The sequence below is a fragment of the Elaeis guineensis genome, chromosome 14 (assembly GCF_000442705.2).
Source record: "Elaeis guineensis isolate ETL-2024a chromosome 14, EG11, whole genome shotgun sequence".
Lineage (NCBI taxonomy): Eukaryota > Viridiplantae > Streptophyta > Magnoliopsida > Arecales > Arecaceae > Elaeis > Elaeis guineensis.
In genome coordinates this window covers 64,201,241-64,219,193 of record NC_026006.2, presented here as the reverse complement: position 1 = coordinate 64,219,193, position 17,953 = coordinate 64,201,241, and the positions used below count along the sequence as shown (strand labels likewise).

Here is a 17,953-nt window from a genome sequence, read left to right as displayed (position 1 = left end):
GCTTATGAAATACTATTAATTTTTTTGCATGGATGTTGTTCCATGCAAGGAAGCTTGCCAACTATAGCTGACGATTGAAAGAAATGATTTATTCCTGGAATCAACAACAGAAACAGAGGCTGTGTTAGGACTCCTCAAATTTGCTGAAGGTTGGCGTGATGACTTCCCCTAAATGGCGAGGCATCTATTTTTTTTTTTTTTTTTTTTTTTAGAAATACGGTTGGACGTGGCAGTGTCACCTTCCCCATCTGAAACAACAAATGTAGTTTTTACTTGAACACATTGTAGTGATGAAAATAGAAGAATAGATATCCAAATAGGAATATTCTAAAATTTTAATGCCGGCTCACTCTCAGCCATTTTTTTTAAAAAAGATTGATAGGAGGGGAATGAAACCCGAAGTTAGAGCCTGACAAGCACCATTCTACCAGTCTTTCGAACACCAAACCGGAGTATCGGCCAGTGCTTAAAGCCAAATAGCTGGGGAGAAATCCATCACCCGAACCATACAGTGTCCAACAGAACAAGCAAGGGGTACGTGTTTGTCAGCAATCTGATTTCTCCTCGTCGAAGACATGGGTAGCAGACTAACAGTTTTGACAATTTCGATCCAGACAATGGAACTTTAGTCTCAGTCATGTGAGAAAATTTTAGGCAACTGATGAAGAATCTTATACGCAGATCTAGGTTTCGAGTACAAGATGGATGTTCTAGCATGTATCACAAGGAGGATCTTCAATGGTATAAGACCAGCTCCAAAGTTCAAATCCAGTGACTACAATGATAAATTAACACTAACATTTTCAGCATATTTTGATTCATACAAACCGAATAAATCTTAAAAAATCCTACACACAAACCATGCTCACGACGATACGTAATTCGTTAGCATCTATCCCATTTCAAGAAAGCTAGCAGCTTATAGTAAGTACAGCGGAGAAGAACTTCCGTTGGTACAAGACTTGCATCCACAATAAAAACAATCACATTAATCTTTCCGGCATACTTTGTTTCTTTTGCCATCCTGAGCTTGTAAATAATTTCTAATGATTAGATATATTGTTAATCTCTGACAAAGCATATTTCTTCTAGGGCTGAACACCGGTGGTCTGACAAAAAATTATTGGCCACAAAATAGCTTGCTTGTTTTTTTTTTATTCTATGATTATATATAAAAAAATTAAAGATAAATTTTTAACTTTACTTTCAACTTAAAAATAACACTCCAAATGAGTTTTATATACAAATAACTACTAATTTCAAATATAAATTAAAAACAACTATTCATTTTCAAATATTGTAATATTACATTATTATAGTATAGCATTCTTTTACAATAAAATAATATTAAATTATATTACTGTAATATTTTTTTTATAATAATGTAATATTACTTTATTATATTATATTAGTGTAGTATTCATTATATTAGTATAGTATTCATTATATTAGTATAGTATTCTTTTATAATAATATAGTAATACTTTATTATATTATATTAATGTAGTATTTCTTTACAATAAAATAGTATTACATTATCATAGTATAATATTTTTTTATTATAATATTATTTTACAATAATATAAGATTTTTTTTATAATAGTGTAATATTATTTTTATTATAATACAATATTATTTTATAATAATATAATATTATTTTATAATAATATAGTATTGCTTTATAACTGTAAAAGTAATTGGGTCATTTTATCTCATTTAAATAGTTATTTTTAAATTACGTTTCAAATCAAAAAAAATTATTTAAAATTTAAATAGATAATTATTTTTAAATTTAAACTTAATTAAATATTTTTTTAATTTTTTTATATATTTTATTATTTTATATAATTATATCGGTCCACTGCTGAGTTGGTGAATCCGACTCAACCTCCCATGGAGCTGGACCCTGCCGGGATTGGCTATTGGCAGCCATATCCCATTTTTTTTTTAAAATTATTTCGTAAATCCTGCCAATTTAATCTTTTGGGACCTCAGCCCTCTCATAGCTACCGTCGACCGGGCGTGACGAGATACCTCCTGATCTCGAACGACAATTCCGGCCGTAAGAGGCATCGTCGTCAGCCTACTCCTCCGCTTAAATGGCCGCTTCACGCGACGTTCTCCTCCACGGTAATTCTCTTTCTATTTTTCCCTTATACCCAATCTATCCTTGTCGGCTCCTTGATTCGTAACTCCATCCTAAAACCCTCCTCTCCATGTCTGCAGAGAATGGCTCGGCTGCGGAATCCGACGCCGATTCCGACGTCTCCGGCCCCGACGGCGACTACCGCCCGATCTCCGCCTCTGATGACGGCGCCGCCTCCGACTCCGACGATGATGGAGGTTTCGGAGTCTCTTCCCCCGTCTGTTCCAACGGCTGCAGCGGTCTGATTCACGGCCAGAACTCTAACCCTAGCTTCTTCCAGATCCATATGGTGAACGGTATTTCGGGATTGGATTTGAATGGACATGGGGAAGGAGGAGGAATGGAAGAGGACGACCACGACGACGAGGAAGAGGAGGAGGAGGAGGAGGAGAGGGCGAGGGAGAGGGAGGCGTCGATCTCGAGGGCTTTCAGGGAAGATGAGAGCCGGAGGAGCGCGCCTCTGACGCCGGAGAACGCCGCGAGGATCGTTGACGCAATGAGGGGGGTCTCGTTCCAAGGGATCCCTCCGGATTGGGTGAATCGAGTGCCGGAAGACCAGTGGGTGAATCAGCTCAGGAGACTGAGGGGCGAGGACACTCCTCAGAACTAAAAAAAGGCTGGATCTTTGATATCTGTTCATGATTTATCTTACTTTATATCACTATTCATGCTGAAAAAAATTGGATCTTGCCCTCATCTTTGGTGAAATGAATATGGTGGAGATATTGCGACCTCATTATTTTAGCATCTTTGTTGGTTTTCTTCCGTTGATACCTTTATACGATGTGAGCTTGACTCTTATGAGATTATAACGTAATTGGCACTTCTAAGAGTATGTTTGCACTAGATTAAAACAGCTCTTTGTTTGCTTGATGATCTTTAAGCTGCTGGAAATCTTTTTTTCTGAATTCTAATATCCTTGTATAGTTGAGCACTCATGATGGGCTAAATATTTGACCTGGCTTATTCTCCAAAACTCTTTTTTGTGCACAAATTTTGGCTAGCTGAAGAGCATTGATTGCACGAAGATTTATATATTTTTCTAACCTCTTATGTTGCATTGAGAATTCAGTTAGGTTGCAGTGTTGGTAAACCTAGTTCTATATGTTTAGAGTTTGCATATGAGGCATGCTCAGGTTGAGTGGTAAGATGATTTTATCGAGGAGTGTAATAAAGAAAAGGAATTATGAAGTTTCATTTTTGCTAACAAGATGATCCTGTAGGGAACCAAAGAAAGGAGCATAGCAAATCCAAGAAGAAGGCAGAACAATTAAACAACGGAAGTAGGGCCCCCAAGCTTCCACAATATTTTCATATTCTTCTCCAACCAAGTCCATAACCTTTTATAAAAGTGATAATCTCCATTCTTTGTGTTTTTTGAAGATGCATGGATATTATTCATTTATTCCCTTCTCCCCTGACCCTAAATTGCATGTGTTGGTACCTTCTAATTGTCTACCTTTTGTTGGCTTGAACCCTAATCAAACACTCCATGATCTCTTGAGATGATATTTTACTGGTCAAAATATCAATTAGTGGGTTTGATTTGCACGTAGGATTCCTTCTTCAGAATATAGGAAATTTGATGACCAAGTACTACAATTAAATGTAGACAAATCAGGGGTAAATTTTAAATAATGACCTAGTGCACTATGTTAAAGGTCATGTGTGCTTGGTAAATGAATCTTTGTTAACTGTTCAAAAGCAGTTGGCTTGCATTTGTTTTTCCATCCTCCCTTTTAAATGTGAGGAAGGCTGATTATTGCTAAAAGATTTTTTCCAGTATCAAGATAGTGCTCTTTGAAGCACTGACTAGCAGAAGTTATAGATCATTCAGGAAGTTGGAACTTCACATATGCGTATATATAATAAGGCTTGGTGAATAAGTCTTCCCAGCTTCTATTTGATGTGTTCTTCCATCTCTAGGCACTGTCAGCTTGCTTGAAATTGCTACTGCAATGTGTCAGTACAGAGTGCTTACATTAGGTGTTTCCACAGAGTTCAGCACGTATAGTCAGCAAATATGCACACACACACACACACACATAATAAAAGGTGAACAACTGGATATTATAAAGAAATGCATTTTGGCTTATTGAACTTCCTGCATTGGTGTAGAAAGATTTCCTATTGATCTTCTAATTCTCTTCCATTTCTTGTCTGCAATATGCCTGAGCATTGCCAATTATTTCATATATGGATGTAAGATGCTCCAGCATGCTATCCCTTTTATAACTTGGAGGGACTGTTCAGATGCCCTATTATGACAAGGCACCCGTGCTTCATCTGGAAAATAGCTGCCAGCATTTTGGTACGGTCAATATGTGATAAAGGGCAGGGAGAAAGGACTCTGGAGACTCTGGAATCCCTAGGCACAAACCATCCATTAAATTGGTTACTGTATCCAGTACATGGATGAGGGAGGATTCTGTTTAGAGCTGAGCTACTTGTGCTAGTGGACCTTCAACCAGTGACTTCATGGTGTAAAATTTGATGCCAGTTTGCCAGTGCATGTGATCCTTGTGCAACACAAAAGTCGTCCAAACATGAAACACCTCTATTTGGTGCCGAATCATCATCTGTTCATTGGATCATTAAAATCCAACTGTCATTAAGCATGCATTAAAATCCATCATTGCCATCACCAACTCCCACCTTACCAGCGGAATGGTTTTGATATGATAGTAGATATTGGCAGTCATTCCCAGTCATGTTCATGTTTGTGATGAAACTATATTCTGAATGGTAGAGTCACAGAACATGTTGTTCTTTCTGATCATTTCTTTGGTGTGGGCATGATTGTTTACATGATCATATTTTTCTAAATTATAATCGCTACATAAATATTCTGGTTTACAGGGTCAGTTTATAGTTTTATCACTATCCATCCACATGTGTAAAGCCACTCATTTGAGCAGGCTTAGCAAAGAAAAAAACAACAGAGAAAAACTTAGCGGTATATGATTGCAGGGATGTGGGAATATCTGTCCGTGGTAAGTCGGCCAACATTATCAACATCTTTATGATAACTCTGCAGTGAAACAGCCCCATGTTAAAATTGATCGATGAAGTTGCAGTAGGATCCAGGGACGAAGATTGATTGAGATCAATAACTGGATTTGAAGAGAAATTACTGGTATTCTAGAAGCCATTTCATGACATTAATTTGCATAGTAGACATGAGATATCCATCTGGTAGTTTAAACATAAATTTCAGACGCAGCCTTCTACTTCTTTACATAGAGAATAAAAGTGCTGCTGAATTCCACTATTTGCTGCTCATTCCCTGTTTTCATATGAATAGCCCAACCTCATGCAACAGTCAACCTCCCTGTGTATTATACCAGTCTGCAACTCTACATGGGACAGGGGATTAGTGATGGATTGGTGCTGGAGAGAGATTGCTCAGGCCAGTAGTGGATCCTCGGGAAACTATTCTCAGAATAACAGTAAACAATTCTAACAAGGTGGGTCTATTTGCTTTAGTTGAGAATCCAATGGGAGTTTGCAAGTTCCAAATCTCTGTAGAATAAACAAGAGAAAGACCATCTATGCCCATTACTCTCAAAAGAGTTGGTAGTGCATGCTCCTTTAAGTGGATGGTAATGAATAAACCAGGAGGAAGACTGAAGAAGTCTCAGTATTATTAGTTAGTTTCTCTGCCCATATGATACGTGGGTGGCAACTCATCATTCAACCACCCTTCCTTTGCTGAACCAGAGCATTAGTCAGTCTCGGTATCGCAAACCATAAAATTGTGCAGTCAGAGGGCATCATGATCCTGAAAACTTCACATTTGAAGAGAAATTGGCACTGCCCACCCTTCACAGCTTGCAACCTTCTCCCTTCACTTTCTTTAATCACGAATCCAACTCATGTTGTGGATATCACAAGAGTTGGATGGTGGAATTCCAAACAGGCCCTGGAACAGATCATATAAACAGCAATAATTGAACACTTGGAATGATGCCTGGTTGAAAACCAACTGGCAACTGTTATGAAGAAATTGACAAAGATACCAAGCGATGGGCCTGCATAGTTTTTCTGCTTTAACATGAGCAGCACCTTAATAAATAAATATGAATAGGAAACTGGAGTCAGGCAACAAATCATCTCAAACCCACCACTGATGACAGCTGAGCTAGAATCCAGAAAACTCATGAAACATATGGAGGTGGTGTAAAGGTTGAACCACAAGATTCATACTTCTGTAAGTAACAAATGACACATTCTGCTACAAGTATGATTGCATTCTGAGTGAGAAACATCCATTTGTACAAAGTTTAAGAAAGAAGAGTTCTATATTCACAAACTTAACAGTCACAAACCCTAGCTCATATAACAGACATACTTGCCATTTCCATAGCAACCTAAAACTTGTCTATGCTGATACCATCTCTGAGGACTTCGTATGCACCTCTGCTCCTGGTTTTCTTCACCCCAGTGGTAAAATGGACCTTCGATCCCTCAGTTGCGACACAAGTCACTTTTGCCCAAATCAAAACTTTGGTCTTCATTCCCTCGATATCTGACAGCTTTCCCTTCTCTAGATACCCAGTCACACTGGTGAAAAAACGCAAGACAGAGGAGTCCCTGTAACCAACCTCACATACAGAAGGTACAAACACAGTGAGCTTCCGTGTCTCTTCATTGAACTCATAGTTGGTGGCATCTCGAGGGAAGAGGCCTATTGGTAAATCATATTCCAGCAGCAGATCAGGCAGGGGTTTCTGCATCTTTCCTGGAATTATTCATTTTTCAATGAGGCAAGTCATGCAACAAGTTATAGGAAATGAAAAAAATGAGAATAAGAATAAAATAAAAGTTTATAGGTGAGGACATGTCATGCATTATGCATATTGGATTTATCAAAAAAAAAAAAGATCTAACAAACAAGGAAAGCATTTTTATATTTAAATTCTTTTATTTTTTTTAATTATTCATAAAAGGATAAGTCAGAAGAAAGAAGAAGAGGGGAAATCATCAGCAATACCATCCCCATAGATACCCAGAGTAACAAGAGAAAAAAGTCTTTTTTTTGACAGTTACAGGCTTACAGCAGATTTTGAGTTTGAGCAGTCTAATCCAAAAATTGTTGGAGCAGAAATCAAGTTAGCCAAGATTGGCCTTGTAGTTCTCTGATGTCACTAAATCAAGTTTTCACTTTTCAGTCAAGACCGTCATCATTTTATCAATGACCTAACTCAAGGTAATCATTCGGCAGTGGTTCTCATCTCAAAGCAATTGCAAAGCTTAGCCTCTTGAATGATACCACCTTCAGTCCCACCAGAACATGAGAGCAGCATCAGTTCCATGAAGAGTAAAGATTCTCAAAGAAAATTACAAAACCACCACTGGTAGGCTATCAAATATAACAAATAAGGCACCATAACTGACCTGAGGCAAAGGTGTAGTGATTGTTGGAATTTTATGGTTATATGCACACATGATTTTAAAAAAAAAAAATATACAGCGAAATTTTAAAATTTTCAGATTAAATTTAATTTAATCTAAGTATGCATAAGATCAAATCTTCAAACCATAAACAGGATCATCATATGTGAGACAAGATTCAGATACAGAAATCAAATAAAAAAAATATAAATTAAGAACATACCTTGGTATGGATGAATTTTCACCGCAAACTGATGATCATGGATGTCTTCCGAAGGTCCCTTGTAGCCGCACAAGTGTTCGGCCTCTACGGATATCCACACGAGATTCTGATTTGATCAGAAGCCTTTTTGATCTCACCGGGGTGCTAGCTTCCTTGCAGAGATCGCATCTTGACGGTTAAAAATCTTCTTTTCTTCTAAGACACTCTTAGAGAACAAGAAGATGTAGAAGGATCTTGATCTCTACGCTAGAGATCATGAGAAGAATACTTTTTTCTCTTTTCTTCCTAAAATCCATACACCAAATCTCTACAATAGAGATGTAGGAATTTTATCCAACTTTTGGACAAAGGAAAGAGGAGACAACTATGTCCAAACATAGACAAGAAAGGAAGAAGGAGATGTCCAAACAACCAACAATTGGTTATGTAAGAAAGAAAGGATAGGAAGCATCACCATACCTCACGCCAAGTACCTCATCACCGCCCCTTTCTCCTTTGCTTTTCACGCACAAAAGGGGCTCCTCTTTGGCGTCATAACCTGGTCTAAAATCCCCTGGTAACCATCTCATATTGCTGGTTTAAATAGGCCAAGATAGAATTTTAATTTGAATAGGAGATAGGAGTCCTAATACCTTAGGACTCTTGGAAATATGGACACCGCCCACAACCATATTAGCGCCCAGATATCTACATGGGAATAAGGGAGTTCCTTTCTTTCTTACACGCCAAAAAGAAGGAAAAAGTGGCGTCAAAAATTACTTAGAGACGTGGGATTTTTGGGCGCACAAATCAGGTTGGTGTGGGCGCATGGAATCATGGTGGTTTATTTCCATGGGATTCTTGTTTAAATTACTATTTTAAATCCAATTAAAACATCAATTAATCCTAATCATATTAGGAACAGATTAGACTCAAATAAATAGGAATCCAAATCTGATTTGGAGCTCAATTAATTTAGATTAGATGTCTCCTAATTAGAGGAGGAGTCCTAGTCCTATTGGACTCTTTCTTGGTGCTCGAGTCAAACTCAATTTTTAATCCTAATCTAATTAGGATTTGGTGCACCCATGAAAATGAGGATTCCTAGTCCAATTAGGAATACATACATCCTAGTCTAATTAGAAATTGGGTCAAACCCAAATCCTAATTCAACTGGGGCTAATCATCCGATTCTTTTTGGGGTTATCCTATAACCCTATTGGAGTTGATCAAATCAAACCCATAATTAGTTAAATTAAATCCAATCAAATTGGATTTGATACAAGTCCCATTGCTCAATCAAATTGAGCCAATTAGCAATTCTATTGCTAATTAATCCTCTTATAAGTTACTAACTCTTTAGTAGGTTACATAATGAAACATTTACATTAAATCAATTATCAATCAAATTGATAATCAAATCCTGTTACGATTCATAATCGTAATTCAACCATCTGATCAGTCAAAAACCTCTTTTGTGGTGATCTCATAGGTTCTATTCTGTCTGGTAGTGAGTTATATTGTGATCTCTATCACAATATCATTGAAACTCTTTTCAGTGGATTGAAACAATTCCAACTCTGCCCATCAAGGATCATTGGTCATCAAGATGATCCTCATGAGTCTCACAATCCACCAGTGACACCGAACAGTATGTAGTTGCAACCCAGCAGAATAAAAAAGAACCTCTAGATGCAGTTAGCGCATGATACAGTCCCTCTATCGTGAGTCCCGAGCAGATGGCAGGTCATGGATGAATCATCAAACCTCAACATCGGTTATATTATAGATTCAATCAGCGTGAGTACATATGTGACTCTATGAAAACTCTTTTCCATCAATCACACTGCTATGGCCATAGACTTAAGGACTCAGCCTCTTAAATCTCATAGGATTACTCTCTTCTGCTAGGATTGATAGATCCCATCTTGATGCACACCCCACTCCTATAGTGGATCAACTGTCGCCAACATCCACTACAAGAACTCATTGAGATCCATGTTGATGTGTCAGTCAAACTCCAGCAGCCTCACTGCGAGCAGTAGTGCCATCTCAGGTCAAAGAACCAGTCATACAACTGCAGTATCAAGAAAGTCACTAACGAGTAAGCAAACATCCATGTGACTTCTCGTGTTGGTCACGTTCAGTGCTAGTTGTTCTCTAACAACCACCTATACTCTCACTCTAGTGTCTCTACACTGCAGACTCGAGACCCATCTGTCCGAAGGAAGCGATCCGTGTACTAGTCTATCCGGATCAATCATCATCCCCATGATGATCCTATGATCGGAGCAATTTAGGAATTAACTATCAATGACACATGTCTCAAATTCTCAACTCTTTGAGAATATGTGTCATCATCTTGTTAATTCTTTGGATGATTCATAGACACATAAATATGAATGGTAATATAACTGCCCAATAAGTACAAAATCATATCCTAGAGATATGAAATATATCAGCCAAGATTGGCTTCTAGGACATACATCCAACAATGATCTGAGGCTTGGACAGTCAAAAAGGTTCTAGAATTTATTTGTTCGAGAAAGAAGAGCTAACTTAAACCTTTGGAAACAAGTTTCATTGTAAGTGAAAATAGCAACAACAAATTTACAGATTCAAGATTGCACTCATGAATAGTCCAAAGTAATTAAATTTGCTGAAGGAACAAATTTAATTTGGTTATATGTTGAAAATTGGCATATATAAGATAGATGAAATTAAATTTTTTAAAGGGACCAAGTAGTTACAGACCCTATTATGCAGTCATCTTCCCCAGAATAGATAATTCAATAACATCCTTGGAAACTCAAGTAAGTGCAACAGATAACAAGAGCTTAGAAAATGAATTTCAATCAACGTTGGTAGGTGCACTAATAAGTTCACATCAAAGAAAACAAGGATAATGCAATAAACACAAAGGAAAATCTAAAGCGAAGCCTGTTGCTCTACAACCAGTCATTATGAGCATTTTTTTTTCTCACACTGAAGAGAATGTACTGCTTAACATACAAAAACGTTAAGACTGCAAATGTAATTGAGGACAACAAATTAAAAATGACAAGCGATGAAGAAGGATACTGCACCTTTGAGTTTATTGACCAACCACTTTGCTCCTCCTTCAATGCTGCTGGAAAGTGACTGATTTCATCATTTTCAAAAGCTTATGTCAATACAAGAGAAAAGTTATATGGACACTTCGAAACAGTATTAAAATAAAAAGCATGGATCCAGTTATGAGCATAATATGAAAACATTTTGACTTAAGCATTATTTAGAAATCATGACCTCTTATCGAGGAAAATAAATAATTCTAATGACCAAGTATGTAAGCAGTGATTGCATCTCTAATATTCTTAGAGAGTGTTGGACAAAAACCTTCCTGGTGTAAGTATTTGAGAATTGTAACCAGCAGATATAATAAGTGTATTAGCGGTCTAGCTGTCAACAGATATTAACTTCAGTGGACTCCAGCCATTAATACGACAGATTCTCCTTTTATCTCAGGAGACATATTTATATCAATAACAAAAATGGGCAACAACAGCCAAGGCCCATGGACGTGAAGTGGTTCTGAAGTAACTATCTACAAGCTTACAAGGTGCTCGAGTCAAGATGCATGAAAAGGAGTTGACTTCCAAACTTGTTCAGACTTGTATTATCTGCTGCATCCAATTTTTTGAGTCCCACTATTATCATTTAGTCTACCCAAATAAATCAGCTGGCAACCATGAAAAGTGTTTTATCATTCTATAGTCAGTTTTCTAGTTTGCAACTGAAGATATAAGTTGTTCTATAAAGAAATTCTCGAGCAAATCACAACTTTGCCACCTAAGCCATCCCTCTTCGTCAGAAAAATGAATCAATATGTAACCAGAAATTATTTATAAAATTGAGCAAAAATTTATAAATTAATATGAATGATTCACAAACTGCTCCTCAAGGCCCTTCTTCTTTTCTTTTTTCTTTTCCTTTTATTTTTATCACATATGCCTTGCATTCCCTTTCCATTTTTCTCAACTTTTTTAATGTCTGATCCTAAATTTATCACTGAACCTTCATGTTTAATGGAAAAATCCTCGATATTTATTGTAATAGTGCATAATGTCAATCCAACATATACTCACAAAGACCGTCAAAAAGTAGACCTAAACTCAAGTTCACAGCAATTCACGGCACCTACATGTTCATGAAAGATATACATATCCTGGAAGATATATATCACTCTTGTCAGGCCACAGCAGCTACTTTAACTCTCCCCAGCATCTCTGTTAATGATACAGATCATATGAATACCAACTTTTCACATGCCAACGAAGATGAAATAATTGTCTTGCAATAGGCATGCATATTTGACATTGCATCAGACGGGTTTATCCAAAATCTGTGCGAGAGCATGTTCTAAAATTTTTGGAAACATTATTATTGAGTAGTACTTATGGCATTAAAACAGGGTCAAGTGACAAGATTTAATAACAGAAATAGCATTCTAGTTTTATGAGTCATGTTCATTGATAAACGCTTCTCTTTGATTCGTATAATGTTAGCTCTTACCCTTCCTTCTTGCTAGTAAACTCCCAAGCTAGCGACATCAGTAGGCTTTTAGAAAATTTATCCGCTCACTTTTTGCTGCTTTCAATCTTGATATACTCGATCATTGTTCTTTTAATACAAAATTAACAAATGGGAAGCCTCTTTGTGTTTTGTGACAACTCTTCTGGTGCCTTTTCCTATGATCCTGTCAGTAGGTCAAGTACCACAAACAGCTCACAATTTCTAATGGCAAAAAAAAAAAAAAAAAAAAAGTGTCATTAGAACCACTTAGGATTTCCAGCATGTTATCTTTCTTCGTCTTCTCTCCAGAAAAATTAAAAGAAAAAACTCTTTATCATCTCCAACCTATCTAAAAGGATGAGAACTTAAAGCCATCGAAAGATGAATGTGTTCCCTGTCCTCTTCACTTGGAAATCAACCCTATGGATATCTTTTGTTTAAAACAAGTCTTCACAGGAGATAGTAAAATCACAATTAACTCATCAAAAAGTTTATTTGAGCATCATACTTGATTTAGAAATCCTTCTTGCACCAATTCGTTATCTATTTGTCCATAATGATCGGTCATCACAAAACAGCAATTTTATGGAAGAACTTTCTACTTTAATTTCCCACACCGCGACAAATATAATTAACCAAATCTCTAATAAAAATTGAAGATCCTTGAGGGCAGCACTGTGTTCTGAATTCATTTATTCCAGATATAGCCCTAAACGTAAATCATGTTGGGACCGGACAAAATTCTCAAGTCAAAAACCCATTAATTCATGATGAATAGGTCAAAGTAAAGACAAAAAGACAGGATCTTTATACAGTAGACTGCAAGATCACCAACAATAATAAGTTCTGCTTTGAAATTAAACATCCGCACGTAACTAATTCACAATTTAAACCCCCAAAACACAAAATCCTATTCAAATCAAAGCTTCACTTTTCTCGGACAATTGATTCAAATTATTAGCCAGATCGAGCGCGAGAGAACAGATCAAAGCGATGAAAAAGGAAAATTGGATCGAACTGAATTCTATTGGATATAGATGGAGGAGAGTGGGGAGCTTACGTTGATGTCATCACCAACGGAGGAGATCTCCTTGTTGGCTCTCCTGTTCAACCAGTAGCCCCCCACCTTGTTCATTATCTCGTCCATCTCTCTCTCTCTCTCTCTTCCCCCTTCTTCTGGAGCCAAAATCTCCAAGTTCGAAGCCCCCTTCTCTTCCTTTGCTGCTGTGAGAAGAAAAATTAAAAGGGAGAAGAGAAGGGTTGCAGGTTTTTCTGCGACCCGATGAAAGTAGGAATTTTCTTCCAGCAAGAAAGTCTTTGATTAGTGCATCAACAACAATAGTAAAAAAAAAAAAGTCTTTAGACCGGTTGGGGGATCGAAAGGTAATGGAAAAGTCGACCCTCGCAATATTTAGCCGTTTGCACGGACGCTACCTTTCTTTAAAATGTTCAGTCGATCGATACCTCTAACTTTAATTTGAGTCAATATTTAGCGGCCGGCGGTCGCAATGCTTAGAGCCTCTCATGTGGTGCTGGAAGGGCACTCTGGAACCGTAATCGGTTGGATGTTGAATGCCGCAGGCTCTATCCTACTTTTGTAGATTTTTTTTTTTTTTTGATAAGATACTTTTGTAGATTTCTGAGGGGACTGGTTTTCACATCATGGTTGTTTAGGACAGTCTCTCTCTCTCTCTCTCTATATATATATATATATATATATATGTCGTGGATCTCCTCTCCACCTCTGCTTGGGTCGGACTCATCCTCGATATTTACCAAGGAACTACGAAAGTTGGATTTCGATGGCCAAAAGGAGCCATATGGGCAACCGTTCGCCCGTTCCTATTTTTTCTCTGACCGAAATTTCCACTTGACGTAGTCGAAGTACTCGTAGGTCAATCAAAGCCAACTTATGCCCTTGGCACAGCATGCTCCATTGATAGGAGCCGCCCCACTTCAGGTTCCTCGACCTAACCGATGTACATATAGCTCGGCCAGGGCCGACCTACATTTATTGCACGCAACGAATTCTGTTGATTGAGTCCATCCATCTCTGTTTCAAAAAAAAATATAGATAAAAAAAAAATATCTTATGATTGAGTCGCTCTGCGTGAGGAAGAAATTCTCACCAACCTAATTTGTACGATAATCAAAAATCAATCAAAACTCTGTAACGTGCACGATTTCAATTTTTTCTCTATAAATAAAAATATATAAAAATTTTGAAAATAAATTTTTAATTTTCATTCTCTTTTTTTATTATTTTTTATTAAAAAAATTATTAAAAAATATTTTGACAAGATTTTTTTATAAATTCGAATTGAAGCTCAAGCAACGCCTCCAACATACACCGTCACTTCACCCGTCTGATCTCAAACATAAAAATTAGATAAAATAATATATATATATATATATATATATATGCAAAAAAATACTGCAGTTGCTTCATACATAGCCATTTATGGGGATTGCTGGCTTAGCCATCTTGATTACGGATAATCTAAAGAAATGATTGCGCCTGTCTGCCATACTTGGCAATAGTCACATGCAAAATCTTTGTCCTACCATCATCTTGTACATAAGATGTCCAAAACCGCCGGACAACCAAACTGGCCACTACAACTTATTTTGCATGTATGTTGAACACCGAATGTGATTACCATCTGTATGATTTCCACAAAAATGGTCGTCTCTCACCGTCACCGATCTTCCTCTATAAATAAAGAGAGAGAGGATCTAGATAAGTTTGAAATTTATCTCATCTTTTTATTCTCATTGATTTTTTTTTCTTTCACTATTCTCTGATTTTTATTTGATTCGAGCATCGGAGAGATTCTATTGAAAACCTTCAACAGGTAACTTTTTGTTGCAAATCTAGCCTTCTATATGGGCGCTCCGACCACTTCACCAACCTTAGTTTATCTCATCCCAACTGATCTTAATCTTTCTCCACATATCGGTAGCAATGGTAGCCAAACTTTGGAACTCTATCATGTGGGCTTCAATGCTACTACAAAACTTATTTTACTTTGATGCTTTGGATCGTATTTATAAAAAATATAGAGTAATCTAGTTGCTGTATTCCCAAATATATGTATGTGTGTGTATATTTATCCTCATCTGTTTATAAATACATTGGATTCATGTTTATAATCTGCATCTGTTTTGTTAGGATTTGACCCCACAGCAAGATCCGCGACGATGAACGGAATCCAACAAGCCCAAGATCACCTCAAACTGGGTTCGGATGATCGAGATACGCTCGATTGAAGTTGGCACGAAATTCAGAATAGCGGAGGCCGGCGGCGGGCCGGCGGAGGCACGGTGGCATGGCCGCGTGCGGCGGCATGCAGCCCGACCGTGGGAGAGTAGCCCACAGCCGAACGCGTGCGCACGGGCATGGCCCAGGTTCAAACGTGCACGCGGGGGAGCAGGCTGCAGGTATCTCGATCCATGATGGACCGGGTGGTGCGCGAGCGGGTGCGTGGACCGCGAGGGCGTTTTCCATCAGGTTCTCGCGGTCCACCATGAATTGGATGACATTTCTCCTCTGTTTCTCGCAATCTAAGTGTTATTTCGTGGACCAGTACACGATCGGGTGGCTTAGGGAGTTCGCGGTCACGATCGAACGGCTGTGAGCCATTCCTGGGAGAACAGATGCATGATCTGGTGTGATCGGACGCAATCCAACGACCAATTTTTGATCTGAGGCACGATCGGATGGTCGAGAATCTTCATAGGTCTCATCAGGAGTGTGATTCTGATATAACCTGGATTTTAAGCCTTTATAAGGTCCTGTTCACAGAACAAAAGGCATGGTGTGCGGTTTTGTTTGGTAGAGAACCCAGGGAACAGAAGTGCGACACCGACAGAAGCAGGAGCAAGGGCTTCAAGCAGACTGTTGGACAGTGGACAGTGATCACTTTAGGGGTTCAGGGGGTCTTCCTAGAGAGAGCTTTTGTAAGAGAGAGTTTCCTGTGAGAGAGAGATTGGGTGTGTGAGGGTTGAGGATGTAATCTCCTCTTATAATTTTTTTCTTTTCTCATAGTGAAGCTTGCATGCCCCGTGAAGGCGAGTCAATTTTTGGCTGATCCATATATTTGATTATTTTCTGTTTTATTTCTTCTTTCTTTCTACTGCGATGCGCGGTATCCAAAAGATCCTAGGAGGTGGTGTCCTGCCCAGACATCCATCAATAAGTGGTATCAGAGCGAGACGGTACCAAAATACAGATTGCAACGGTGGTGAGCAAGATTGAAAATGGAGAAGACAGGATCAATCAAGATGGAGATCAACAAATTTAATGAAAAGAGTAATTTCTCCTTATGGCAGACAAGGGTGAAGGATGTACTTATCCACCAAGGGTTGATCGATGCTCTCTTATGCAAAGAGAAGTCGACTACTATGAAGGTGCAGGATTAGAGGCAGCGCCAGATACAGGTGGTGAGTACTATCCACATATACCTAGCAGATAAGGTGGTGATCCATATGCTTGGTGAGACCTCTTCGATGGTACTGTGGTTGAAGCTCGAGGAGTTATATATGGCGAAGTCTCTCACCGATATTTTTTTCCTTTGGAGGCGGTTCTACTAGCTGCGGATGACTGAAGGACAGAGCATGCAAGAACATCTCAGCCACTTTCAGAAGATCCTTACCGACCTCCTCAGCATTGGCGAAAAAATTGAGGAGAAGACTAGGGTGCTGGTCTTGCTAGCATCGCTTTTTCCTTCGTATGAGTTTTTGATGACTGCTTTTCTAGTGGAGAAGAGCATCATCAAGATGAACGAGATCACAGCGGTGATTCTCCAGAATGAGGTTCTCAGGAGGGAGAACCCAGCTTCGAGCTCAGGTGGTGGCAGCTCAGCTTTGGTGGTTTTTGAAGGAGCAGGAGGTGGTAGACGGAGCGATAGAAGATCGCAATGAGGACGGTCCAAGTTCAGGACGAGGGACTTGAGTAAGACCAGATATTACCGATGTGACGAGTTTGGGCATCTAATCAGAAATTGCTCTCAACTCAAGGATCGGACGAGGGCTACTGCAGCGACGGTCAGTAGCAATTCAGAGGGTGATGTCCTAAAGATATCTGATGAGATATCTACTTCTTTCTAGCAGTAAATTTTAGATTCTGCATGTACCAATCATGTATATTACAAAGAGGAGCAGTTTGACTCTCTGAAGAGCAGTGAGGGTACTATTTATCTGCTGGATGGATCGAGCTATGCGATCAGAGGTATTTGGACTGTCAGCTGGAGGACACATGATGGTGCAGTGAGGAGATTGGGAGAGATCCGGTACATACATGATTTTTGACAAAATCTGATCTCACTGAGCAGACCGGATTGGAGAGGCTACAAGACGATAGCTGGTGGAGGAATCCTGAAGGTATTGCATAGTGATAGGATTATTCTAGAGGGAAAGAAGAAGACGAGAGGATAATACTACCTGACGGAGAGCCCAATGCGAGGTGGAGCTTCAAGAACCACGAGAAGTCCAAAGCGAGATGGAGCTCTAAGTAGAGGTGGATCAGGCATGAGACACGAGACTCGAGAGGATGAGAGACAATATTATAATATGAGATTCCTATTGCCGCAAGATGATACCCCGAGCAGGTCTCAAATCAAGAGGAACACAGTATACGATGGAGATGGAATAAAGTA

General features: G+C 38.6%; 2 protein-coding genes across 3 annotated transcripts; one reads left to right on the top strand and one right to left on the bottom strand.

Moving 5' to 3' along the window:
* Positions 1-1,971: 1,971 nt before the first annotated feature.
* Positions 1,972-2,882, top strand: LOC105057153 (uncharacterized). Its single transcript, XM_010939638.4, has 2 exons — positions 1,972-2,130; positions 2,227-2,882. The coding sequence occupies exons 1-2, from the start codon at positions 2,100-2,102 to the stop codon at positions 2,754-2,756; spliced, it is 561 nt and encodes a 186-aa protein (XP_010937940.1). The 5' UTR covers positions 1,972-2,099; the 3' UTR covers positions 2,757-2,882.
* A 3,493-nt stretch (positions 2,883-6,375) lies between these two features.
* Positions 6,376-13,955, bottom strand: LOC105057154 (uncharacterized protein At5g01610). Of its 2 annotated transcripts, none has more exons than XM_010939640.4 (4): positions 13,731-13,955; positions 13,357-13,517; positions 10,829-10,883; positions 6,376-6,887 (listed from the first exon to the last, which is right to left on the bottom strand). In XM_010939640.4, exons 2-4 carry the CDS (start codon positions 13,441-13,443, stop codon positions 6,517-6,519), a joined length of 513 nt encoding a protein of 170 aa, XP_010937942.1. In that variant the 5' UTR covers positions 13,444-13,517; positions 13,731-13,955; the 3' UTR covers positions 6,376-6,516. The 2 variants fall into 2 exon arrangements, with proteins under 2 accessions (XP_010937942.1, XP_010937943.1); XM_010939641.4 differs by having other exon boundaries at positions 13,761-13,955.
* Between the last annotated feature and the right edge of the window lie 3,998 nt (positions 13,956-17,953).

Coding starts and splice junctions, on each gene's coding strand:
- LOC105057154 (XM_010939640.4), bottom strand. CDS start 13,443: ATGGACGAGATAATGAACAAGGTGGGGGGCTACTGGTTGAACAGGAGA. Junction 10,884..13,356: donor CCGTTGGTGATGACATCAAC/GTAAGCTCCCCA, acceptor TGATGAAATCAG/TCACTTTCCAGCAGCATTGA. Junction 6,888..10,828: donor GTTGGTCAATAAACTCAAAG/GTGCAGTATCCT, acceptor GAATAATTCCAG/GAAAGATGCAGAAACCCCTG.
- LOC105057153 (XM_010939638.4), top strand. CDS start 2,100: ATGGCCGCTTCACGCGACGTTCTCCTCCACG. Junction 2,131..2,226: donor ACGCGACGTTCTCCTCCACG/GTAATTCTCTTT, acceptor CCATGTCTGCAG/AGAATGGCTCGGCTGCGGAA.